This window comes from Phodopus roborovskii, unplaced genomic scaffold, assembly GCF_943737965.1.
Source record: "Phodopus roborovskii unplaced genomic scaffold, PHOROB, whole genome shotgun sequence".
Classification (NCBI taxonomy): Eukaryota; Metazoa; Chordata; class Mammalia; order Rodentia; family Cricetidae; genus Phodopus; species Phodopus roborovskii.
The window spans coordinates 1,871,276-1,898,478 of record NW_026125665.1 but is presented as its reverse complement, the minus strand read 5'-3'; the positions used below and the strand labels follow the sequence as shown (position 1 = coordinate 1,898,478).

The 27,203-nt window shown below is 48.2% G+C and overlaps 1 protein-coding gene across 1 annotated transcript in view; it reads right to left on the bottom strand.

Moving 5' to 3' along the window:
- Med26 (mediator complex subunit 26) overlaps positions 1-25,849 on the bottom strand; it is a 42,025-nt gene extending 16,176 nt beyond the window's left edge. The window contains exon 1 of the mRNA XM_051178184.1: positions 25,581-25,849. Coding sequence (XP_051034141.1) covers positions 25,581-25,652 — 72 coding nt within the window. The 5' untranslated portion in view covers positions 25,653-25,849. The remainder of the gene's footprint in view (positions 1-25,580) is intronic.
- Positions 25,850-27,203: the final 1,354 nt, after the last annotated feature.

The following is a 27,203-nucleotide window of genomic DNA, read 5'->3' as shown; positions in this document are numbered from 1 at the left end:
CGTGGTCTGATGACTGACTGAGGGCCGTGATCTCAACTGGAAAGCATGGCTGGATCCCCCATTTCACTGGGAATGACATGGCCCCAGCTCGGCCTACCATGATCCCACATGTCACATGTCCAACAAGTCAAACTATTTGGCAGTTCCTCCTGGAGCGGAGCAGCTGCCACCACTGTCCTTCACAACAAGTAATACTGAAGGTGAGACTCAACCAACAAGGTGGACACTTAATCCCAGCATTCAAGAGGTAGAGGCAGACAGATCTCTGAGCTGGAGGCCAACCTGGTCTAGAAAGCAAGTTCTAGGACAGCCAGAACTACGCAGAGAACCCCTGTCACTGAAAGCCAGCAGATACAGAATTTACTGTGCATGCCTGAGGATCTGAGTTCCATGCCATAGACAAACTCCCCAAAGTTGCCAACACACGCGCGCACGCACACGTTAAAAAAAAAAGGGGGGGGGGAATAAAGCCAAAGTCATAAAAATGTAATACATTCACTAGGAAACCGAAATCAAGTTCTGGATCTGACTCAAACCTCCTGAGTAAAACAAGGGTGACAGTGCCTGACTTCTTACCAGGTACCTGGCTGCAAAGTGTGCAAGCCCTTGCTATTTAACTCCTGTCCAGTACTTAATCATGTTGCTTCCATCTGGTTAGACACCCCCCCAACTCCTGTTTTAGAACACAGTGTCTTGCTTTAAGTAGCCCAGGCTGGCACCAAGAGGCCCTGCTGCCTTCCTGTCCTCTAGTTGTCATTTAGCTGCTCCATGGTTTCTTGAGGGACTTCCCATAGAGAGGAACAGCAGTCCTCAAGCTTTGCCCCTTGCTGCTTGCTGGTGAAGACAAGAAGAATGCTCCAGAGCACACAAAGATCTAATAAGGAGGAAGGTGGAAGGCAGACCTGAAGTAGAAAAATAAGAGGGACAGAGAGCCTGTGGTGTGCTAGTGTGTATGGTAGAGGACCAGAATTCATCTGGTCCCGAGGAAGCTGGGTACCTCAAGAATTCACAGTAGGACAGATGTGGTAAACCAGGCTGCAATTCCCATCCTCTTTGAGAAGCAGTCCAAGCACACACAATTTCTCTGGCTCCACCAGCTAAACCCAGCAATGCTCCTCAAAGGCCGTTTACCTGCATCACTAGGCTGACTAAAGAAAGCCCTACTGGGCTATCCTCTTCCCCAGCTGTAGGGTCAGTGCCCCAGGAGTCTGAGGACCACAGAGATAGTGGCACTCTGCCTTGGAGCACACATTCTCCCACCAAAGCACATAACACAGAAACAAACTCCTTCCTGCCCTCAGCTGCCCAATACAGAGAAGCACATCCTGTATGCTGACACTGGGGCAGCAGCAAGCACAGCTGCTAGTCCAAGAGAGCAAGACCCTTTCCCTGGCTCCTTGAGGTCTTGCTCCCATGTGTCTTCAGTAGCAACCTGTCCTGCCTCCAGCCATGTCCCTGCATCTGGCTGTATGCACCTCTACTCAGTCTACACACAGCTGCTGAAAAGAAGCCTGGCCTCTCATAGTTAACAGCTATCCTCCAGGTTCTTTAAAATGCAGTGGCCCCACCCCTTCTCATCAAGCTCTCATCATCACCAACCCTTCTAAATTCCTAGCCACTCCCCAGGTCCCTCCTGCCTTTTGCCAATGGCTCCAACACTACCTTGTTTTCAAGCCTCTGCATTATCCAAGCCTCTGGGGTCCTGTGGAAGCATGAACTTTACAAATGACTGTGCCTTCTTAGAAGTAGCCAACCAAGGGACTGAGAGGTCACCTGACTCATCTGGCTGGGTTCACACAGCTGGGGTTGGGGCACAGGTGGTCTGGTGGCCACTCACTGGCTCTTGCCTGACTCCCCACTCCCTTTCTCAGCAACACAGCTTCAAGCCTGTGATCTTGAAGCATGGCTCACTGCTCACCTCAAAGGGTGCAGGCGCCTGACTAAAAGCACTTCAAACAGTACAGGCAGGGCAGGGATGGGAACCTTGAGGTATTTGGGGGCCTCCCAAGAGGGGCAACAAAGGGAGTCTGAGAGCTGAAGAGAAAGTGAGAGTATATAGTCTGATCAGGAAAGGGAGTCCTGTTCATCAAGGGCAGCTGGGTAGCAAAGAGCACCAGGGTAAGTGGGATTCAGGATCTAGGGAGAAACCCAGGGCTATGCTCTGTCCGAGAAGTGACAGGCTAGGACTGCACTTTTAAATAGCTCACTCTGGCTACCTTGTAGAGAAGGCCAGTCAGACAACACAGCTAGTTTTAGGGAATGATGACAGGGGCAGAAAGGAGTTAGCGTGTAAGCAGGAGGAAGGTTCCAAGCACAGGTCACAGAGCCCATACCACACAGACTGCTAAGAGGCTGCACATGTAGGAATAGAACAGGGTGACTTGGTCTCCGCCACCTGCAACTGAGGGACACCAAGGACATGGTATCAGTACATGCCAGCTGTTCCTGATGGCTTATGTGGTCCCTCACTAAATGAGGCTGAGCCCAAGTTGCTCAAGGAATGAGGGACACCAGAGTATTATTGACCAACAAAGACTGTACAGTCTTTATAAGGCACAGGATGCCACCAAACAGGGACCTGAGACCTCCTACTTCCCTGTGTGTTCAGGACCCCTCCAGTAATCAAGTATGCTGCTTGAAAAGCACTGAACAGGGTCTAAGGTACTCTCTCTGCTGTGCCCTCTCCCATGAGATGCCACACTTCCCCTGTTCAACACCCTCCATCTCCCTAAGATCTTTCCAAGATACAAGTCAAAAGCAACATGCCATTTCTGGGCACACAGCCTGTAGTGATCTAAATGAGATGTTCCCTGTGGTTCCAGTATTTGAATACTAGGTCCCCAGCTGGTGGCACTTTTTGGGTAAGTTTAAGAGTGACCTTGCTGAGCCTAGCAGATCTGTGAGTTCGATGCTAGCTAGCCTGGTCTATCGCAGGAGTTTCAGGACAGCCAGGGCTGATAATCAGAGAAACTAAAACAAAAGCAAAAAAAAAAAAAAAAAAAAAAAAAAAAAAAGTGACCTGGACACATGTGTCAGTAGGAAGTCAGGCTTTGGGATTTCAAAAATCTCATACCATTCCATGTGTGCACATATGCGCACAACCCACCCACACACCCCTTGGCCTTGTATGTAGTTTAAAAGGAGAGCCTTTAACTGCTCCAGCCACACTTGCTCCCTCTGCTCTACTAACATGGACTCTAATCCTCTGAAACCATATGCTTGAATGAGCTTTCGGTTTTTTTTGTTTTGTTTTATTTTGTTTTCTAAGACAAGGTTTCTCTGTATTGCTTTGGAACCTGTCCTGGAACAAACTTTTTAGACCAGGCTGGCTTCGAACTCATCACACAAATCCACCTGCCTCTGCCTCTCAAGTGGGACTAAAGGTGGGTGCCACCAAGGCCTGGCTGAATAAGCTTTCTTTTGTAAGTTGCTTTGATCATGGTGTTTTATCACAGCAACAGAACAGTGATAAGGTCGGTACCAGGCCTGATCATTCTGTTTTTTTGGAGAAATGTGGAAGACTGGGACTTTGAAATAGAAAAGTAGTTGAATGCTGTAAGTGGGGCTTATGGGCCATGCTAGTAGAAGCCTAGAAGACAGCAGTGCTAAGAATAATGTAGACTGTGAAGGTCCAGCTCAAGGGTTCAGAGGGGACAAAATTAGCATCTGGGCTGGAGACCATCCCTGAATATTTGGCAGAGAATGTGGCTCCTGTCTTGTCCTAAAACCTTCTGAGGCTAATCTGGAAGGTTGTGGTCTCATTTATTGGGGAAGGCAATTTCAAGGCAGCACCCCGTACCTGCTGGCTGCCATGGTTCCAGATCACAATGGTGTCAGACCCTCACTTTGTTTGTTTATTGTGCATTGGTGTTTTGTCTGAATGTATGCCCGTGTGAAGCTATCGGACCCTCTTAAACTGGAGTTACAGACAGTTGTGAGCCACCAAGTGGGAGCTGGGACTTGAACCCAGGTCCCCTGGAAGAGCAGCCAGTGCTCTTAACTGTTGAGTTGTCTCTAGCTCCCTACCCCCTGGTTTTCTGATACAGGGTTTCTCTGTGTAGCCCTGGCTGTTCTAAAACTTGGAATTGTAGACCAGGCTAGCCTCCTGGAACTCACAGAGATCTGCCTGCCTCTGCCTCCCAAGTGCTGGTATTAAAGGTGTGGGTTACCACACACAGCTCATTGGGGTCAGACTCTTAATGGACTAGTTTGGAGAGCCAAACTCTTTCTTTTAGAAGTTGCTTTGGCCTTGTTTTTATCTCAGCAATAGAGAAGAAACTAATACACTGCCCACAGAACTGGAAAAGCCTGGACCAGACAACACAATCACATCTCCACTCATAGTGGCACTATCCACAGTTGCCAATATATAAATGTAGACTGATGAACAAAACATGGTCAGCTCAGTCAGTAGAACCAACTCAGTAAGTAAACACACCCACAGTCAAGTTTTATACGTGGCATGTTTGTTTTATCCCAAGTTACACATACAAAGTTAGACATCAGTGCCTGAGCTTGTGAAGGGTCCTTTTGCTAGGACCTTTAAGTGCCCCCCCCCAAGTTATATCTGGGCTCTCTGCTCTTTTGCACAGGGAACTACACTTGATGGGGTCACCTGACCCCAAACAGGGGTAATCAAAAAAGAAAAGGGTGCCAGGCCCTGAACCATGACAGAAAGAACTATCTACTAAGCAAGTCACCTTCCTGGGAGCATGTAGGTTGGCCCATCCATGGACCTGGAAAGTCATGGAAACATCAGCTCAGGGCCACAATTAAACAGGGGCTTGTAAACACTCCAGAACCCAGGAGGTGCTGTACAAGTTTCTAGGCAGTAGACCTCAGCCTATTGTGACCTAGTTACAATCTATACACATATATACAACAATCACCTAATGGCAGCTTCCTTGGTATCTGGGGGACCTAGGCAGGCAATCTCTCCAGGTCCCCAGTTCTGAGTTCCTTCCCATACCTGAACATGTCTGTCTGAGTAAGGCAGACAGGCTCTCTGAACTGAGTTAGGTCCCTCTGACTCAATGATGTTGACAGAACCCAAAGCTTCCAGTGCACATCCTGTAGGCACAGGTTCTGAGCAGAGCTGTGAAGGCCACCCACCCAGCCTGCAAGGGACACCCACATTAGCTTCCCCTCAAATCTCTTACTGTGGAATCTTCTACCAGGCATTTTTAATACCTGACAAACCTATGTTCTGTGCTCAGGCACTTAGGAGACTCAGCTCTGTCAGTAAGCCCTAGGAAGCCATTCCAGGAGAGTGACCCTTGCTGCCTATCAGAGTTTTTACTGGTGGAAGCTACAAGATCCATATGAGTTTGACATGCTATTAGAAGTTAGCTAGCGGAAGAATAGCTACCCAATAATGTATTTTCTGGGCAGGGACTCACTGTGTTGGCCAGACTGGCACTAAACTCCTGGGCTCAAGTAACCGTCTAGCCTTAGCAGTTTCAGTGCTGGGATACAGGCTGTATATGTTAATTTTTTGTTTGGTTTGGTTTTGAGACAGGGCTTTTCTGTGTAGTCTTGGCTGTCCTGAAATTCACTCTGTAGAGCAGGCTGGCCTGGAACTCAAAGAGATCCACCTACTTCTGCCTCCCCAGTGATGGGATTAAAGGTGTGTGCCATCACTGCCCTGCCCAGTCAATGTTTTTTTATTTGTTTTGTTTTTTAATAAATTTGACATAACAAGCTAGAGTCATCTAAGAAGAACAAACCTCAACTTAAAAAATGCCCTCATCAGACTGCCCTGTGGGCAAGCCTACAGGTTATTTCCTTGATTGGCAGTTGATATGGGTGGGCCCAGCCCCACCCAGCCCACTGTGGGAAGTAACATCCCTGGGCAGATAGTGCTGGGCTATATAAGAAAGCAAACTGAGCAGGCCAGGAAGAATAAATAAGCCAGTGAGCAGCAGGTTCTGTCTTGGCTTCTCCCGGACAAATAACTGCCCCCTCCCCAAGTTGCTTTTGGTCACCATCTTCATTACAGCAAAGAAAATCAAACTAAAACACAACCCTAGCTTAGAATTAGTTTTGTGGTTTGTTTGTTTTTGAGACAAAGTCCTGAGGCTCCATATAGACCAGACTGGCCTCAGACTCAGAGACCCACCTGCTTCTGCCTCCCAAGTGCTGGGAATAAGGCCAGCACCACCACATCCAGTGTTAGCTTGAAATTCGTTTAAAGGCTTGAATTCGTTAAAAGTTCTAATGTTCTGAGCCATAACTTCTGTGTACGGAACATATTCTACTCTCCTGACAAGTCTTTTTTCACAGGACAGAAGATACTACATTAGGGACAGCTGTCAACAGTAGCTTAACTGACTGAAAATCAAGGAGAATCAAAGAAAATACTTAGGCAGAGGATATAGTGTCCACAGCCCCAATATCACAGAGCCACTTGTAGATATCAAGCCTCTTGAGAGTTGTGAGTCAAAGGGACTCCGTCCTACAGAGGACTGGGCCAATGAGGGAAGGACTGTGCTAAGAAGAGACAGAACTTCCCATAGACATTGGACTGCCTAGGCTAGATAGGGCTCACTGCTTCCACCTGATGATCTATGTAAATTTTATCCACACCCTTGTTCTGATAAAAGGGTCCTGGGGTAGCTTTCTCACTGGAAGCAGAAACAACTTCATACCTGTGCATTCACCTTTACCCATCCTAGAAAGTACACACTGGGCCACCACTGCAAAGACAAGTCTCAAACACCTGGGGAAGGAGGCTGCATTTTACTAATGTACAGCAAACAAGGCTGCTCAACACCACAAAGTTCACAAAGCTGGGGTGGGGTGGGGGTCAGTGTGGATGGTAGGAGGCTTAGAAACATGTTCATTCAGGACCTCTGAACTTTGTCTTCCCCAGAAGAACTCAGGAAAACACAACTCACTGTGCACAACAGAACCAGCAGCCTACAGGCCATTATAGTTGGTGAGCCCTGTGTGAACTGAAGTGGGTGTGGCTGATTGGAGGTGTGTGTGTGTGTGTGTGTGTGTGTTTAAAGATTTATTTATTATGGTTACAACATTCTGCCTCCATGTAAGCCTGTAGGCCAGAAGAGGACACCAGATCTCATTGTAGATGATTGTGAGCCACTAAGTGGTTGCTGGGAATTGAACTCCGGACCTCAGGAAGAGCAGCCTGAGCCATGTTTCCAGGCCCCCTGACTGGGTTTTTAAGGAAGGGGAATATCCTCTAAACTGCTACACTAGTCACACAGTGTCAGATCAAAATGCAGCTCACAACAAAGACAATAGAGTACTTCAGCCTAAGGCTCAAGGCACACTTTAGATTTCTATCCCAAAGTCAAGGAAATGACAAAGGAAAACCCCTGTGGGCACATATTTTTATTTTGTAAAATGCATTTGTGTTTTGCCTGTGTGTGTATATATATGTGAACCACATGTACACCTGGTATTCTTAGAATCAGAAGAAGACACCCTGTAGTCACAGATGGTTATGAGCCACCATGTGGGTGCTGGGAACAGAATCAAGGCCTTGCACAAGCTAGACAAGTGTTCTATCATGGAGCCTCTCCACCCAACCATAGTGACTGGGGACACACAGAATGAGCCTAGCTGCACCCCCAGTTCCTCGAACACATATCCAGATAGAATAGCATTAATTGCAGATTGCAGACACAAGTAAATGTGGAGAAGAGCAGATGCAAGATGCTGAATATGAAAGAAGATGGGCATAAAGCAGACCCTTGAGTGTTGGAGGAAGACCCTCAGACGGGAGCAATGGCAGCTGCAGGCCCTGTGGTCATCAAGCACCTACTTCACCACGTTTCCTTCTTAGTACAACAAGCTGAATGAAGCCTCCGTGTGATGGCTACCTGTGCATGGAAGATCTGTCATCCCACAGGCTGGCTCTATCTCTCCATTGTTCATTCCAAATACAAGCCTGCACTCAGCAGCTCACCAGACAACCAGGCAAAAACATGCTGCAGTTCCACTTCTCCAGAGCACACTATCCAGAGCCACCGGTCTGGCCCACCTTCAGATGGACAAGGTCAGGAGGAGTATGGCTGCCAGAAGGAAAGGCTCCTGTGACTCTAGGCACTTGACTAACCAGAAAAAGAAACCCCTGCTGTTGGCACAAAGCAACCTAAAGATGCAGGACTTCCTCTCTCAGACAGCAGGGAAAAAATGGCATTCTGAGGCCCAGTTAATTCTGAGTAGCCCAGTGATGAGGTAGGCCACTTGGTGGAGTGGCCAGGGGATAAGTTATTGGCTTCCAAAGGGGATGCACTTGCTCTCCAACATGGGGGAAAGCCATCTGTAGGTACAAGTCCAAAGGTTATACCCTGACACAGTGCTGACAGGTGAGCACAGACCTGAGTGTTCAACCACAATGATGAAAACCAAAACCCATCACTCATGATGAGGAGCAAGCAGCTACAAAGACAAAGCCACTTGCCCTGCCCCTTCCTCGAAGGCCTCACATTCCTTCCGGGGAAACTATGGATGTTGACAAGCCAGAATAGCAGGCTGCCTAAGCCCCATGCCCTAGAACCCCCGAGTCAAGCTCCAGACCAAGAACAGCCCTGTGCCCCAGCTCAGTCTGCAATGAATGTGGTAAAGGATAAAGGAGAGAAACATTCCAGAAGCCAGCTGCAAGAGCAGACACTGTCCCGCAGCCTGCAACCCAGCTAGAGAGCCAAGGGGCAACACCAGGGCAGCCAGTTCTCCACCTGCACATACCAAAGTTTGTGTCCTTCAGCACTGTGGGGATCCTGAAACATCCAAGCCAGGAAGAATGCTAGAGCTACTCTCAAGAACCTTGGAAATCAGTATCAAGAATTAACTTACACAAACTTAAAGAAAATAAAACTCTAAACACTATTTCCTGTCAGTTTTATTTATCCATCTTGGTTTCTGTAGGTCCTTATGCATACATCTGTACCAAATGGTGTGGAGCAAGCAGCTCTTCCTAGCCTCACGTAGGACTTGGTGGGAATCCAGGGTACAAGCAGACACAGGGCTAACAGGCCTACACCTATGAGCCTCTAGAGTCTGTCTGAAAAGCCCTAATACTGTACTTGTGAATGAAGCTGGGTTTGTCTTTTCTTTCACATGTATGTGTGTATATGTACATTAAGTATGTATGTATGCATGTGTGGTAGTCAGAGAACAACTTGCAGACATCAGTTCTCTCTTGCATTGTGTGTCTAGGAGAAGTCAGGTGGGTATCTTGCCAACCATTTCCTCACAATATAGAACAGCAACCAAGCTCATATTGTTGAGCCTATACTAAATACAAGCTACTCTGAGATGATTCAGAATATATATGGCTGGCCACATGCCAATACCTAAGTTGTCACAGCACTTGGGAGACTAAGGTAAGAGTGTCAAGAGTTCAAGGCCAGCCTGTTTCAAAACTTAAATAATAATACACTTAAATAAATCAATTATATGTGGGTATTTGTAGTTATGTACAGACTAAGAATTTTATGCAAGAAACTTCATTGTTCCTGTACTTGGTACCCACAGTTCTAGGACCAATAGGAGATGACTAGGCATAGGGATGACACACTTTGTCCAGTGAGTTTCTCTGAATTCAACACTGCTACACTGACACCACATTTCATTAATGGGTGCTTGTTTTGAAATACTTGAAATAAGCCAGAATGAAATTAAAATCCATTTGCACAACTGTATTTCATATTCATACAAATGAAAACAAGGATCTAGATATGCCAACCCCTAAACTCCTGCACTTATTTATTTATTTATTTATTTATTTATTTATTTATTTATTTATTTATTCTTTCAAGTTTGAGACAGGGCTACATAGACCAGGCTGGCCTGGGCTCAGATCCTACCCACCTCTGGATTAAGATGTGCACTACCATGACCAGCTCTAACAAAGTTCCCAATATTAACTAAGAAGTTTTTAAGTTTTATCCTTGTTTGAGTAATATTTTCTCCAGCATCATCAAAGCCACATTTTCTTTTTTTTTTTTTTTTTTTTTTTTGGTGTTTTGAAACAGGTTTCTCTGTGGAGCCCTAGCTGTCCTGAACTAGCACCACCACCACCCAGCCAAAGCCACATCTTTACACACACAAAAAAGGTACTCTATGGACACAATCTTCTTTTAAAAAAAAAAAAAAAAAAAAAAAAAAATCAGCTAGGGTGATGACTCATGCCTTTAATCACAGCATTCAGGAAACAGAGGCAGGCGGGTCTCTGAGTTCAAGGCTGGCCTGGTCTATATAGTAATTCCATTGCAGTCCATCATTGAAGGAAGTCAGGACAGGAACTTACACAGGGCAGGAACCTGTAGATAGAGACTGATAGAGAGTCCATGGAGCAGCACTGCTTACTGGCTTGCTCAGCCTGCTCTCTTACAGAACCCAGGATCACAATGGGCTGGGCCTCCCCCATCAATTAAGAAATGCTTTAAATGCTTGCCTACAGCCCTACATTGTGGAAGCTCCCAGTCCTCAACAGACAGGGTTTCTCTGCATAGCCCTGGCTGTCCTCGAACTTAAGAGATTGCCTGCCTCCTGAGTGCTGGGGACTAAAGGCTTGCACCACCACTGCCCAGCTGCTAATTATTTTCTTAAGAGAAGTTTCCTCCTCTTAGATGACTTCAACTTGTGTCAAACTGATATAAAACTAACAAAACTGTGTCTTAAAATACAAAACAAAACAAAAAATCAGTAATTGTCAACACTGCTCACTACACTCTCAGGATCAGTCCCTAATACTGCAGTTCTCAACCTTCCTAATGCTGTGATCCTTTAATGCAGTTCCTCACGCTGTGACCACCAACCACTACTTTATAACTGTAATTTTCTACTGTTATACATCATAATGTAAATGTCTGATATGCAACTCCTGTGAAAGGGTCCTTTTGACTCTTTGGCTGTTGTCACACATGTTGAGAATAATGCTGTAGAGGCTAGAGGAGTATCTGTTGTTACTCTATCACCCAAACGTGTATGCTAGGATTTGAAGTCTTTCATCCTTATGCCTCACTGGTCTAGCTTCTTCCATACACCAATGAACACAAGCCATAGTATGATTATCCCGCTGCCCCTGCTTAACACTGCTACTAAAAACCTTCCTGCATAGTAAATACATTTCTACAAGTAAAATTATGGAGTCAAAGGGCCAAAGCATAGGTATGGCTCTTGTTACCTACATTTCCAAAAGAATGACAGTGGCTCTGAGCTACAGACAGGGTATCTAGGAAATGTTAAACAGCATGGGCAGTTCAATCTTGGCCTGCCTATCAACACCATTCTCCCCATATGTCTGAGGATCAGGCATGCTTTCTGAGTATCAATGATGCGGCATTTCTCTGTCCATGGTTTCTTCAATTGTTAACTTTGAATACCTTCTCCACACAGGGAAGGTACTGCTTCCTAAAACCTCCCACCCCACTTTTCTATTTTGATCTTCTGTCTGCTACTGCAGCACACAGAAACTGGGATAATTCGTCAGGTCTGCAACTTGAATGTGCCCATCTTCCAAAGAAATGTGCCTTGCCTGGTACAGTGGCACATGTCTACCATCCAAGCAGGAGGATGCTGAGGCAGCAGGGCCATGGGTTTTAGGCCATCGTGGACTACTCTATGAGAAAACAAAATAAAGACGGTGATGAAGAATCACCCCTCCTTCTTGAAGTCAGTGTCCCCTCTTCTCATTGTAGTCTCTCCCGTGTACTCCTAAAGACTGTCTTTAAGCAAGCCAGCACAGCACCTGTAGAAACTAGCCAGCTGCCTATACTCTTCCTGGGGAATGATCCTGTTCCGGGAAGAAAGGAAGGAGGCTCCCCCAGTTCAGCCCTTATCTGAGGAACTACTGACAAGGCAAGCCTGCCTTTCCTTTTACATACACTTGTGGTGATACACACACAGCTGATGTGATCTGTCCAAAGGGCACAACTCTAAGGGCTGGAGAGATCAACCCAGGCTGAACCACCTATTTCTTGCACATTAAATGTTCTTTCTTCCCATGCATCTTTTATTAGGGTGTGGTACAGAGACAGCCTCGAAGGATTTCATCAAACATAAACTTGAAGACTAAGATTCCCATCACAAGACCCCACAGGCTGGAGGTGACCCACTCGGGAGCTCCAGTGACACCATGGAAACCACATTTGGATAAAGGGGACAGAAGACTCTCTGAACCACAGAAACCTAAGTGCTCAAGGCTACAGAAGTATCTATGCAGCTGGGGCACTGGTGTCCTGGGTACCTTTCTGCATGGGTACCTCCTGATGAGAACAGGCTCCCAGCCCCATGATGGAGAGTGGTCAGCAGTAGAGTCTCACCAGCCTTAGTGTCTTATCTGTAAGGTGGCCTGCCTAGCACAAGTGAGCACAGGGTGGGAACCGACCCTTAAGCAGCTTCTTAGCAAAAAGCAGAGTGTGATGTCTTCTAACACTTCCACCCCAAACTCCTCCTTGCCACTCAAGAGGCTGAGATAAGAGTAACACTATCTCCAGGCCAGCATGGACTACATACTGCAATCCTGCCTAAAAACCGAGAAGAGTTCCAGGAAGGATGTGGGGGACTTGGGAACAAAGACCATCCTGCAAGTCTACTGGCACAGACACAGTCAGGGTCCTCCTGCCTTGGCCCCTTCTAGCTGCCTGACCTCTGAAAATAAGCTCCTAACCCTCTGCTTCATGGAACAGGGAGACAGTATATCCCTCAGGAGCAGGACAACTAAACAGAAGCCAAGCACTGTCACACCATTGCACCTCAGATTCCATAGGATGGCACTAGCCCCATAACACAATATAGGCACCCAAGCTTGAAAAGATTAAGACACTCATCACAAAGTCACTAGAATGCAACTGAGATGACCGAGAGCATGTGTACTCATGCAGGCCTGAAGGGTTCAACATATCAGGTCCTGCCCAACAGCATGCACAACCTAGACATTCAGTGAGAGTGGGTGACACACACAGGTCAAATGAACTAACTATAGGAGGAACCAAGGTGGTGGGTCCTCCAAAGGGTCTGCCAAGTCATGCCACATCCAAGTGCATGCTATGCCCAGACCTCATGAAACCTTAACTCCCACTCCAAACTTAACCGACTCCTTTCAGCTGAGGCACTACTATGTACAGGAGCTGATCCACCAACTGAGGCCTGAGTCAGAGCCTGGGACCCAAAGTACTCACAATTCTGTCCTGACTCCCATTGTTTGAGGGGCAGAAAAGCAAGCTCCAAGGGGGAACAGACAACTCACTGAGCAGGGCTGACCCAGCAGCAAGCATTTCACAACACCTCTCCTACTTACCACCTACATCGACATCAACTCCACCAACAGAGTGTGACATTTTGCACAGGCTCCATTGGGTCTTGTGCCAGGAAGATAGAGGCCTAGGACTGGCCAGATAGAGGGGCTGGACTGGTTGGCCACTGCCTTGTCACCTGTGTGCTATTAGCATGTTAGCACTCAGACATCAGCCATTGCACCCCAATCTCAACAGTCTCTAGAGGCAGTGGCACCTACATCCTCCTAAGACAAGGCTTAGAACCTAAGCTTTCCCAAGGTGGAAGGCAAACAGTGAGGCCAAATAACAAGAGAAACAGACTGTTTTCATCATATGCCACCCAAGGAATGGAAGAGCCTTGGCAGTCAGCAGTGAGTTTCCAGGTAAACATCCCAATCCTGATTTGTAGCAACTGGCTCTAAGACCAACCAAGAGGAGATACAGGGTCATGTGACTGACTATTCTAGAAGGCCCAAGGTCCAGCCTCCTGGAATACAGAAGCCCAGGATCATTTCAGGTGGCTTAGAATGGTAAATCACAGCACCAAAAAACATAGCTCAGAACATCCAGGGATGAGGTGAAGAGGCACCTACTTGAAACTAGGCTGCTGGACATGGGGGGTGTCCAGGAAGGGAATTTGGACAGACGGGAGACCCAACAGCATTAAGAGGAGAGCTTTGAAGCCAGGTGAGGGCTCAAATGGTGCTGGTAAAGCCAAAATGATGGGTAGAGGACAGTGGGCACCCCAGAAAGGGATACACACAGAAAGGGAATGACAACATAGTAAGAAAGCAAGGGCCAGGCTCACTGTGAGGCTGCATGCATGCATCATGATGGACACAAAGACAATGTGGCAATCCAGGAAGGCATTACCCGGTAACAAACACAACAGGTACTCTGGAGCCCACCGATACCTCATTCTACAAAGCAGACAATGCCACTTTACATTCCCTATCTGGTGGGACAGAAACCACATCTGAGACAGGTGCCAGGCCATGTCCCTAATTCCTGGAAGGACTAGTACAATGTGAGCTCCAACCCTCCACAGCAGCACCTCATGCAGGCATAACCAGCCAAATGCACCAGGGTGTGGTTTCCTAATCCCAGCCCAGACCAGGGTGGCCAACGTGTTGGTCCTGCAGTCTCCACCTTCATGACTCCCCTGGGGCACCTACTGCCCTGCTTCTTCTGGAAATTTCCTGTGGGCACTGGCACTTTCTTACTGCCTCCCCCCTCCCCATCCATATCAGGGCAGATGCTCCTGCAGAAGCTCCCTCAAATTGGAGACAACACAGTGAGTCCACACAATTGCCTGGCCTGGTCCTGGAGGGGTTGCTGCAACATAAAATGCAGTTCCCTTCCCTTCTCCCACCTTAACTTTAATCCCAAACTACAATGATGACTCAGCTTTGAAAGGGGGGAAAAGGTGATCCAGGAGAGCTCTGCAGCCTGGATGGGGGTACCCAACACTCCATTCCTGGGAAGTCAGCTCCAAGTTCTTACTGGGTGGCCACCAGTTGTCAGAGTGGAAACTTAGCTTCTTTAAAACCAGTGACAGCAGTGCCCATTCACAAACCTCCCTGGTACCAGTTAGCCCCAGGCTCCCATCAGCCAGCAAGAGTGGTGGCTCTCAAGCTGCCCAGAGTACAGGAAAAGGCATCAGCCATGCAACAAGCATCCCTTGGGCCTATCTGTTCAACCTAAGGGAGGCAGCAGCCCAGAAGCACAGATACCAGTTTCTGGTTCTCCAGGTTAATCAGACAAGAGGAACAGGCAGGGCAATTAGATCAAACCAGACCTCCTGCTCCTAAGCCTGGGGTCACTCAATCCACACGGGTTGTGGGCCCCTTGTGTGGACTGTAGGTCTGAGCTCTTCAGTTCCTGAAGCATCAGGGGAGATGATTTTCAGCACCAAGGGATACTCATCCACACTGAGAACCAAAGTAGCAATCCACCACACCTGCATCAGTACAAGCTAACAGCTCGGCACCTGGGAGTGATCACAGGCAAATTCAGAGCTTGAAGTAAAACCCTAACAGGTACTTAGACCTCTCTTCTTTCAAACCACCCTCTACTCACTCTGGACTTTCCATCTCAGCTGGTCTCACTAGCCCTCTAGAAGTAGCTCTCCAGTCATCGGCCTAGCTAATTTGATGGTGATATCACATCAGACTTCATTCGAGGTAAAGCAATCAAAGTGATCTAAGGGAGCCCCCAAAGGTAAAGCAGCACAGCGAGTTAGCCAAGGATGTAAGGATGGGTGCTCAGCCACCAGCCAGCTAAGTGAATGCTGGAGAAAACTGAAAACTAGTGAGCCAAAGGCTACCTTCCCATCTAACAGCAGGCCCCACGACAGACAATGCAGGTAAGGCCAGGCAGCATTTACCCTATATGGATTCCAGAATGACTAGTCCTGAAAACAGGCAGGCCAGGGGAGGCAGCTAAGTCAGTAGAGATGCTTGCTGCCTGACCCATGCAAGCCTAACAACTTGAGTTTGATCCTTCAAGCTTACACAAAGATAGGAGAACTCCACAAAGTTGTCTTCTGACCTTCACACAAATGCCATGATATACCTGGTTCCTGTACACCCAACAAAAATTGTTAATTAAAAAGAAAATGCCAGGTAAGGTGCCTTTAATGCCAGCACTCAGGAGGAAGAAGCAGGCAGATCTCTTGAGTTTGAGGCCAGCCTGGTCTACAGAATGAATTCCAGGACAGCCAGGGTTACACAGAGAAACACTGTCTTGAAAAGGAAAGCAAGCAAGCAAAACAAAACCAGGCTACCCATTACCATGGTAACTAAAGTTCACACCAACAAAGATGTGGCCACCTGACCAGAGTCAGGCCAGGACTTAACGAAGGAGCTGAGGCACAATAAGCCATCCAGGAGACAAATTCTAACCCCAGCCAAAGAGGCTGTGCCTTACTGATAATATATACCCAGTTCCTCAATGGTTTGTTTTGTTGTCACACATACCCCAAATATTGGGTCCACCTAGCTCAGGTTGGAGTGGCTACTACCTTGTCTTACACATAAGACTCAGCACATAACTACCCAGAGAATGCAGTAGCTGACCACAAGGAAAGAGGACAGTGGAGCCACCATCACTAGCCAGTCCTCTCTCAGCAACTCACCAACCACGGATGTGTGTGCATCAGTCCCTGACCAGAGTCAAGACAAGCCAGTCAACCAACAAAAAAAAAAAAAAAAAAAAAAAAAAAATCACACTGCACAAGGCAGAGGGTCAGGGTCACTGCAGCAGCTAGACCTATCTCTCTCCTCTCTACCTTCCCTCAGTAGTGACACTATTCAGTAGTGACACTAAGGGGAAGTCTGTGGAAATGTGGTAAAAGTCTAATGCACTTCTATGCTCAAGCATTTTAGGTAAGGGACGCTTGGTTTGTTTGACTCTCCTCTCAACTTATCTCAGAGGTGACTGGGGCCTGGCCTAAAGACTGGAACCTGAAGTTAGGCATGGCGGTGGCACATGCCTTTAGTCTTTGCACTCAGGAGCCAGGGACAAAGGGATCTCTATGAGTTCAAAGCCAGCGTGTTCTACGTAGCAAATTTCAGACCAGCCAAAGCTACAGCAAGACCTGTCTCAAAAACAATTAAAAAAAAAAAAAGCTAGGACTCCAACAAGAGGTAGAGAGGCATTCTGTGTGCCCATTGCCCTCTCACTAGTAACAGGGCAAGAACCAGCAGAAGGACCAAACTCGAACCCTAATTCCATCTAACCATGTAGCCACTAAGTCTCTGTTCCCAACATCTGCATCACAGGGCCTCCATGCATGTGCTTTGAAAGCACATGTGAAGCACTGAAAGTTGCCAGTATCTGACACCCACCTGCTCATACAAGAGCTGAGAGACAGTTCCAGACCAGTCCTTTCCCACACAACCCAGCAGGCACTGCAAGGAGCTTGTAAATCCATAGAAAAGGCAGAAAACAAGACCCTTAATCAAAGGTGGATGTGAGGTAGTCCACTAGTTAAAGGCAGTTATAAGGCTGAGGAGGGATCCCTCAGACATTCAAGGCTAGCCAAAATACAACAACCAGGAGAGCATGGAAGATGGCTAAGGAGTCATCAGCAAGTTAGGAGCACTTGCTGATCAGCACCTATGTTAAGATAACTCACAATACCTGTAACTCCAGCTCCAAAATATCTGGTTCTCTCTCTCTCTCTCTCCCTCCTCTCTCTCTCTCTCTCACAGAGAGAGAGAGAGAGAGAGAGAAAGAGAGAGAGAGAGAGAGAGAGAGAGAGAGAGAGAGAGAGAGAGAGAACCCATGATGTGAGCTTGGTAGGGTTATAAACAATGAATTTTGCACAGGAAGAAATGTAGATTTCAAAAGAAATGATTTCCAAAAAAAAGAGAACTATGGGGATAAAGGGGGACCCCACCAGAGGGGGTACAAAAGTTGACTCCCAAGCATCAAATACAGGTGAGACCCAGTCTCATCTAAGATGATTACCAGCTGAAAACGCCACTCCAGAGCCACACTCAAATTTGAGCTTCAAAAAGCAACAACAAAACAGCTACACAAAGCACACCAAAAGAGGAGGATAGAAGACTGGGAAGCTGAAATGAAAATGGGTTCTTGCATTTAAAAACATTTGGAGCCCAAAGTTTAAAATTAAGTGAAAGGATGTGCTAGAGAGTCAGCCAGCAATTTCCCAGAACCCAAGTAGTTCAGTACAGCTCATGCCTCTGGTAGCTCCAGCTCTAGGGGATAGGATGCCTTCTTCTGGTCTCTTCAGGCACCTGCACCAATATGGCATATATATCATTCAGACACAAATACAAATAAATCAACTTTCTTCTTAAAGGTTTTTCCTTTTGTTTCTGTGGTTTTTGTTTGTTTTGTTTTAGTAAAAGGATGAAAACTGCAGGAGCCAGGAAGTGAATAAATATGTGAACAAAACACTTCAGACCACTATACTGGAGCCTCTGAGCTACAGGTCAGGTCTCAGAAGAATTACCACAGGGAGACAGGCTGGGCAGTACTGAGCCCATGCTTGAGGGCCTCTCAGCACTAGAGAGACACAGTTTGCTTAGCCTCTCCTAGCTGAAGACAAGCACTGCCTTCAGAGTAAAAGAGCAAGCAAATGCTCTCCTCTGTGCCTGGAAGCCAGTGTGCTCATCTAGCGATACTGGCTATCACAACTGCTGCCAACAGAAGACACCAACTATGCCTACCTTTGAGCATAGGAGAAACCTTGTTAAAAATATATTTATTTTGAGATGACATTTCTGTATAACCCTGGCTGGCCTGGAATTCACTATATAGATAAGGCTGGTCTGCAACTCAGAGATCCTCCAGCCTCTGCCCCCCCAAGTGGTGGGATTAAAGGCGTGCACCACCACTGCCTGTGGGAATCTTCTATTCTGATGGCTCCCAGGCTTCCCCAGTTCCCAGGAATGTGCTGAAGCCCCCCAGCTCAGAAGCTGTAACCCCAGCTGCCTGTTGGGCCTGCATCCCCAGAGGGCAGGGCATATCCCATCATCTCACCTGAAGTGACCCTCCCTTCAACAATCCATAGAGTAGTACCACAGAAGCTTGGGAACTAGATGGACACCACACAGTCCAAGGGGCTTGGTGGCCCTAGACTTCCAAACAGGTGGACAATCCAAGACAGCCCTTAGGGCAGCGAGCTTTCTGCCAAGATTCCTGCCTTCGGCCCTTGGTCTATTCTCACACAATACCACACCACTACAGATACGGTGTTCACCTATAGTACCAGCTACCTGGAAGGCTAAGGCAAGAGTTCCAGGCTAGCCCGGGGCAGAAGAGCAAGATGCCAACCAAAATGAGAAAGAAAATGAAATTTTAGCCTCAGCCCATGTCCAAGCCCTCCAGGAGTTCTCTCAGACATCTTGAAATGTACACAGCCCCTCTTGGCATCCACAGAACAAACTATTTAGTGACTGGTCAACTGGACTGACTACTCCTCCCAAATCTGTTCTCCTCACACTAGAGAAAAACCAAGAGTTAACTGCCTGTACCTGCTATAAAGCATTTATTTCTCAACTTCCAGATGACAGTATATCCCAGAGAGCCATTTCACACTCTCAAGAATTCTATCTTGGGCCAGGCAGTGGTAGTGCTCAGGAGGCAGAGGTAAACAGATCTCTGTGAGTTCAAGGCCAGTCTGGTCTACAGAGAGAGTTCCAGGTCAGCCAAAGCTACACAGAAACGTGTCTTGAAAACAGAACAAAAATTTTGTCTTGGGCTACACAGACGGTTAGAGGGTAAGAGTTCTTGCTGTGTTTACACAGGACCTTGGTTCAGTCCCTGGTGCCCATACGGTGACTCACAGTCCTCCATAAACACATTATGGTGCACACACACTTCCACAGGCAAACATCCACATAAATTAATTTTTTTTCCAATTTAAAAACATTTAGTCAGGAAAAAAAAACATTTAGTCAGGTGGTTGTAGTACATGTTTTTAATCCCAGCACTCAGGAGGCAGAGAGACCCTATTTCAAAAAGTTCTTTTGGAGGCTGGGCAGATGGCTCAGCAGTTAAGAGAGGATCTAAGAGGACCAGCAAACACATCAGGATACATCAGGATACTCACAACCACTCCAGGGGACCTGATGCCCTCTTCTGGTTTCCGAGGCACCTACACACATGTAGAGAGCGTGGGCGCACACACGCACACACACTTTTTTTTTTTTTTTTTAAAGAATTCTACCTTTGACTGGGTGGTGATGGCACAAGCCTTTGGTCCCAGCACTCAGGAGGCAGAAGCAGGCAGATCTCTCTGAGTTCAAGGCCAGGACGTCTAGGGCAGTACACAGAAAAACCCTGTCTCAGAAAAAAAAAAAAAAAAAAAAAAAAAATCTACATTTTTTTGTTTGGCAAGATGGCTCAGCAAGGAGAGGCAGTATGTGGTACAAGCCTAGCAACTAGAATCCAACCCTCTATAAGCCACAAAAACATGGACGGAGAAAACTTACTCCACAAAATGGTTCTCTGATCTTCATAGATGGACTTGAAATTATTCCCCATCAAGCACACCCACAAGCATGTACACACACTATACAACAAACAAACAAAACCAAAAAGAATCCTACTTGCAAATAAGACACAGGGAAACTGTTCCGCTTGGGCTCAAGAGTTGCAGTCTTAAGGCCAGACATTGCACCTCAGACATTCACGCATAGCATAACATTTTGGCTTCCTCCTTGCCAGGCTCCAGGTCCCCAAAGGGAGGGACTGAGTATACTAAAGTCTGCCTACTACCCCAAGTACTATAAGCACTAGAGAGAAATGGTTAGTCAATTTCTTAGCCACCTTCTCAGATTTACCACAATTCTCTATAACCCACAGGCCCCTTGGTGATAAAGATGTATTTCATGGCCTCCCAGACCTGAGACTGAGCTTAGACACAGTGCAGGTTCACCTCACTCAGGAAAAGCATCCCATTCTCTACACTAGTGAACACATGTGTCCCGAGAAGGAAAGGAGTGCAGACATAGTAAGGCCACCCAGAAAACACACTGCCTGCTTGCCACCTGCTGAACCCCAAACTCTGCTGCTATTCTCACAACCAGCTTCTATGGGACCAGGCAGCTTCAGGACTGCCCATTCACAGAAAATGAAAAAGGAGCAGCCCCCAGCTTCATAAGTCTGTTATGAGAAGACAGCCTTCCAGCACTCAGGCTGGGCCAGTTTGGGGTCAAGCGATGCTGAGGACTGCTGAAGCAGATACCCCTTCACCCAACCCTGATCCTGGCACCTCGAGGGATGGTCTGTCTGACACACATGGCAACGTCCTAAGTCAAGGGAAACACAACTTTCAGATCTATGTCCAGCACAAAAGTCCCTCCCTTCAGGCTAGTGTTAGACAGCTCTCCGGGCCTCTAAGGCCTCCAGCTTTGAGGACCACCTAAAAACTCTCTAGTTTCTTCAGAGAGACAAAATATCAAACAAAACCCAATTTCAAAGTGATATTTGTTACCTCATTTCCCAAAGTTAGAAGTGCCACACTGCTCTTCTCCCAAATCCTAGTCACAGCAGAGAACAAGAGGAACACTACCATACAGGACCGGGCAGAGACAACACACTCAGCTCCTGTATCCTCTTTCCAGTAGGATCACAGACACTTTAAGTTGGTGTCAAAAGAGTTGTCATTTGCAGCAAAAAGGTTGGAGCACAGACAGGCCAAAGTTTCACACTTGTTGGCATTGGGGAAGTCCTTGGGACGCTAATAGGTTCCTCTTACCAGCTCCAATCACATAGGACTGGCAGGCCAGCATTCCCTAGTCAGGAAATGCATCAGCTCAGGACACCCTTCCACCAGACTAACACCCTGACAATAACAGGAGCTAACTGCAAAGGGTACTCTCAGCCAGGACATCAGCAAGGCCAGCTTGAAAACACACTGCCTCCCTGCTCTTCACACCAGCTTACTCCTGCCTGCTTCATGTCTTGTCTCCATTTCTCAATCACACACAACACTATTTAGTGTCAAAAGCACTACCACTTAAACCTGGGTAAGTCCCTAATTCTGGGCCAGTCACCTTACATGAAGTTGGTGAGAAACAAGAGCATCTTGTCTTCTGGCCACAGGAGACACCACAAGCACTATGCTGTCAGAAAGAGGGCTGTTGGGAAGAACAAAACACACGGCCAGGATACCATACAAAATAGCTAATGGTACACATTACCTCCTTAAACAGCTAAAAAAGTTCACACAATCCACCTTGCATGAATTCTTGAAACAAGAACACAGAAGAAGGCCTTGCAGAACAACTCATATAGGCCACTGCAACCCTTCCAGATCTGAACCTGGATGTGGAAGCACCTTGCTGCAAGGAACCTTCAGGCTGGGAAAGGCAAGTGACTCCAAATGACAACCATAGTGCCTTTTTCTTCAGGAATGAGAGGAAGGTAGTGACTCCTGGAATCTCTTGCTCCAGAGCCTGGCAGTGGTTAGTTCAAGTCCTCCTTCACAAGCCTTTGCAGACCTCCTACTGCTCTGCACCACAGGCCTGCTTTGGAAAGCCCCATCCTGGATCCCTTAAGCTTTCTTTCCATGAGGCTGTACCATCCTTCCACTGTCTTGAAAAGTGAAATCAGCTAGCCACAAGGTCACACCCACATTCCCCATAGACACATCTAAAGCCACCTGTGATTTTCTTGGTCACCAAGACTCCAGTTAGGACATTCCATAGCTGGCCTTCGGGACATGAACAGTCCCAGGGCTTCTTGAGAAAATGGGGGCTTGAAGGCAACTTCTCAGTCACAGGCCCAAGAATTGAACCAACATGGAGAAAGGAAGCAAGATTCTTCTACAGGAAAGGAGGCAAGACATGAAACATCCATGAGGAGCCACTATCTCAGGAAGACACAGCCCAGGCTTTCCTCAAACAGGGAAAGCATAATATCAATGGCCAAAGGGGGACTCACTATGATTTCTGTGAAAGTTAAATCACCCCTCACCTTTATTCACAGCACAAGACTATGAGCAGATGTACAATATACATTAGAGAGTGTCAGAATCCTGAACTAACACACACAGAGGTGACTGAAGCTTCCACAGTTCTGGAGTCTATTAGCAGCCTTTTGGAAGGGGGAGGGGGGCTTCCTGAAGTACAGGCCTTGGAGAAAGGACAGTGTTTGCTGCTTAGAAGCTAGAACACAGAGCAGAGATGGCTTTCCTCTAGAGATCTCCATGGTCAAGGAGCTGGTCAGTCAAATATTCGCAATTTCAGAGGCTTCTGGACAATAGGTCAGCTTCCTGGCACTGACTTTCCAACCAACAGCTAAAATTGTTAGCCATGATTGCACACATGACACCAATATCTGTCACTTTCTCTCAAGAGGGTTGATTTTAGTGTAAGCTCTTCAACTCTGTCCCCGTTTTGCACTTTTTTCCATGAACATCTTAAATATGTGTCAATTACCAAGTGGTGAAGCTCATTAACTGGGCAGGACAGAGCCCTGTGCCAGCACACAGTTCTTACTTGGGCCCTGAACAATCCGGAGAAAGTACCCTTCAATGCCTCAGTAAGAAATCAAGGACAGTCCTCCAGGCTTCTACAAAGAGGTCCTGCAAAGCCAGCACCTGTCATATAGACCTAAGAGTGTTCATGGATGGTTACTGACACACTGCACTTACAGAAAAACTTCCCTCCTCACTAAGAGACAAGTTCTCAACCCCAGCCATCACAATGAGGTCACTTATCACTGCAGCCCTTTGAGATATACATTCCACTCCAAGTAACTTACCCACAGGCTAATGAACACTTTAATACTTAGGCCCAAGGTAAGATTTAAAAAACTAAGGTTTGGGGACCAGGCGTTGGGGTGCATGCCTTTAAAATCCCAAAACTCAGGAGGGAGAGGCAGACATGTCCTCTATGAAAACAGCCTGGTCTACATACATAGCATGTTCCAGAGACTCTGTCTTAATGCCTTCCCACCCCATACATGCCCCCCCCCAAAAAAGCTAAAATTTGAGCTCACTATCTTCCTCCTTTTACCCCCAGAAGAACCCTTTTAGTCATAGCCTTACCCCCAAGGTCCCTGTCCCATCTGATCTACAGCATGACTGCCTGTCATAGCACTTGGTGATCCCAACACTCTTACAGGCAGCAGTCAGAATCCCTGACAATTTCTCAAGAGTGAATATATAGGACTTAAAAATGTACACTGTGGATGCTAGACAGTGGTGGCTCACAACTTTAATTCCAGCACTTGGGAGGCAGAGGCAGGCAGATCTCTGTGAGTTCAGGGCCAGCCTGGTCCTCAGAGTGGAGAAACCATGTCTCAAAAAACAAAAAATACACTGTGTGCATTGTGGCCTCAGAAAACATGCAAAAGCCACTGAGACTACATTTTCATATCACTTGTTTGTATCTTTTAATATCCCAATCATGTAATTTGCAGTTACACCAGTCATTGGTTTAAAAAAAAAAAAAACAAAAACAAAAAACACTTTTTCAGAAGATCTAGCCTGTCCTTACTTCACCCCCAAAAATGTCTAAAATATTTGTTAAATCAGTATCAAGGTGATCTGAATGGGGCCTCAAGATCAGGAAGAAGAGAATTACTTTGGATCTGGCAAGCAGATTCTTGCAGAGATCAGGACACCTCCATTTCTTCCAAGACTGCACAAACTAATATGAATTCCTCTGAACACACCAGAATACATACAGCACATTGTTAAGAGTAACAAGTCAAACATAGGTAACATACATAAGGGAACCAAAAAAGCTCCCTACTCAAACCTCAGTTACCTGGCCAAGCCCAAGATTTCTTTTTCTAGCCAGAGCATATTAAAAAGTGATCTCAAAGACCACTTCCTGGTCTCCCAGCAAACACTTCATACCTGGATGCTTGTGCATCTTCCCATGGCCCTGCTGCTGCCAAGAACAAGGACCCCCACCCCCCCCCTCTACATTGCCAACAAACCTTTGGAAAAAACACAAGAACAGGTGAGATTAGTCTATGCTCACACAGGAAGAAAAGAGTGTCCCTCTGCTCATAGGACAATTAGCAGAGGGAAATGTGACACAAAGTGACCCCTTGAAGTTAACTCTGGACAAACTAGAGACCAAACACCAGGCTGAGTCCCTCAGATGCGGCAAGAGAGATGGGAAGAGGACCAGAAGGTAGGGGTAAGAGAACAATCAACTGTGATGGACAGTAATTCATTACCAAAACCCCAGGCTTTGGATTCTGATCAGACACACGATGGGGCATTTAGGCCAAGAAAGGTGACAGAAAGGATCCCAACTTCTGTCGTCATTCCCAGGTAGTGACCCTAGGAGGGGTTTAACCGGAGTATGTCCAGATCAGAAAAGAGGGGAGACTCCCCAGGGATCCCAAGAAGCAAGACTGGGGACAAGGAGGGCTTAGGGTTCTCTCCGAGCCCAAGAAGGCGATTTCAACCAGAAGACTGAAGGAGAGGAAAGGATCCCCGAGTCATCGAGTGTACATTAGTTGCTCCCACCTTTCACCCCCGCAGGGAGACCCTTCAGGGAGGGTCTCGAGTCCCGGGGTCGAGGAAAGGCAAGAGGACAAGGTGGAGAGCACCAAGGACAATCTGGCCGAGGCAACCGAGGAGAACCTGCTCTGATTTCAGCCCCGAGCGATCCCTCAGTCCAGGCCGCGTGAAGCCTCGGCCTCAGGTACCCTAAGCCGCCGGACTGCCCGCCTTGCCTGCGGCCCCCGGACCCAGGAGAACCAGAGCCTGAGATGGCAACGGTTGTGGCGGGCAGGGCGCCGCCGGGAGAGGGCCCCGGGCTGGGGACGCGTCGGAGGGGGAGGGTCCCAGCACATGCGGCCTCGGTCCCCCATCTCGAAGCAGTCACTTACGTTGCTCTGGGAGTCGATGGCCTGCAGCAGCCGGTCCCTCATCTGCTGCGGAGACGCCGGAGCCGCTGTCATTGCCTGGGCGAGGCGGGGGGGAGCGGCCGGGCCGGCGGGCGGGCTGGGGCGGGGGGACGCGGGTCAGTCACTCGCCAGCCTCCGGGAACGGAGCCGCATGTTCCCCGCGGCGCCGGAGGAGGTCGGGGCGCTCGGGGAGATGGCGGAAGACGGAGGGAAGCGGAGGGGACCGGAGCTCGGGCCCCGGACCGCCGCCGCTGCCACTGAGCAAGGAGGAGGAGGAGCCGACGGAGAAGCCGCCGCCACCACCGCCGCCGCCTCGAGAACCAAACTCCAGTGAGCTGCCCCCGCGCTGAGCACTCTGGGTAACCCGCGCCGCACGCAGCGTCGGCGCCACGCTGAGGAGATTGGGAGATGGGGGCGGGCGGAGACGCTGGCTTTGGGAGGGGCTGGCTCGTGAGCCACTCCTATTGTTTCTACGCATGCGCGCGCACGCGTATTTATAAGGTTGGTCGCTCCGCCCCACGGCCGGATCCAGAGAGCCGTTGGGAGGCAGTTGGGCGGGGCAACGGACGCTGTCTAAAGGCCACGCCCACTCCGAGAAAAAGGTGGGCGGGGCGTCCTAACGGAAGCGCACCCGCTGGGTCCTGGTACTTGGACTATTCCTCCGACCTGTCTCGGGGTTGCGGTGGAGTAGTACCCTCCCCTCGGATGAGGGCCCCCGGTGTTCAGCTACGGGGGGATTGGAGCGGGTTAATGAGCGACCCTGAGGAGACCAGCGGTTGTCTGCATGGAGACCTGCACCGCGAGGACCTCGGGAGAGTTCTGCGCAGCCGCCGCCGGCGCAGGACCTGGAGGCTCGGGTCTGCAGGGCAGTGCGTGTCCCCATATGACCCGCGCACAGAGGGGACCTAAGGGCACGTCTGGAAGCCGCCGCCTCCGCAGAGGACGCGAGTCTCCCGGCCTGCGCGACCCAGGCGCTTCGGCTCTGCATCCGTACGGTGTGCGAACTCAGGAGGAAGCGCCGCTCTTGTCGCCAGCTTGAGGGACGGCCGTACCCGAGGTAGCAGGATGCGGAGCTGCAGCCCGGCGTCTTCCCCTTCGCGTTCGCTTTGCATCTCAGGTGCTGGAAAACAGGAACGCCTCACCGAGGAGGAAAGAAAGCGTCAAGATCACCTGGAGTTTTAAGTCAAACCAAGAAATGGAAGATGTCAAGTGTAGGGCTCCCGTTCCCCTGTCTTTCGGTGACCCGGAACTCCTCTCTAGATAACGGGATGGGAGGGTGGGCTCCGAGTTTAGCGTGCTATACTACTGTGGCCTCGGGAAAAATACCTTCTCTTTTATGTCTTACCAGACTGGAAACGGAAGGGGACCAGGTAATGGAAATCACATGTGCTCCTGAGAGCTGGGCGACACCTGTTAATTTTGAGTTTGTTACACTCCTAAGAATTAGCAGGGATCGCAGGCTGGAGAGAACAAGGCTTTTAATCCCAGTGCTCGGGAGGCAGAGGGGAGGCAGAGGATCTCTGGCGTTCGAGGCCACTCTGGTCTACACAGTGAGTTCCAAACCACCCAGGACTAGTACTTCCCTCCCCACAAAAAATAAAAGCT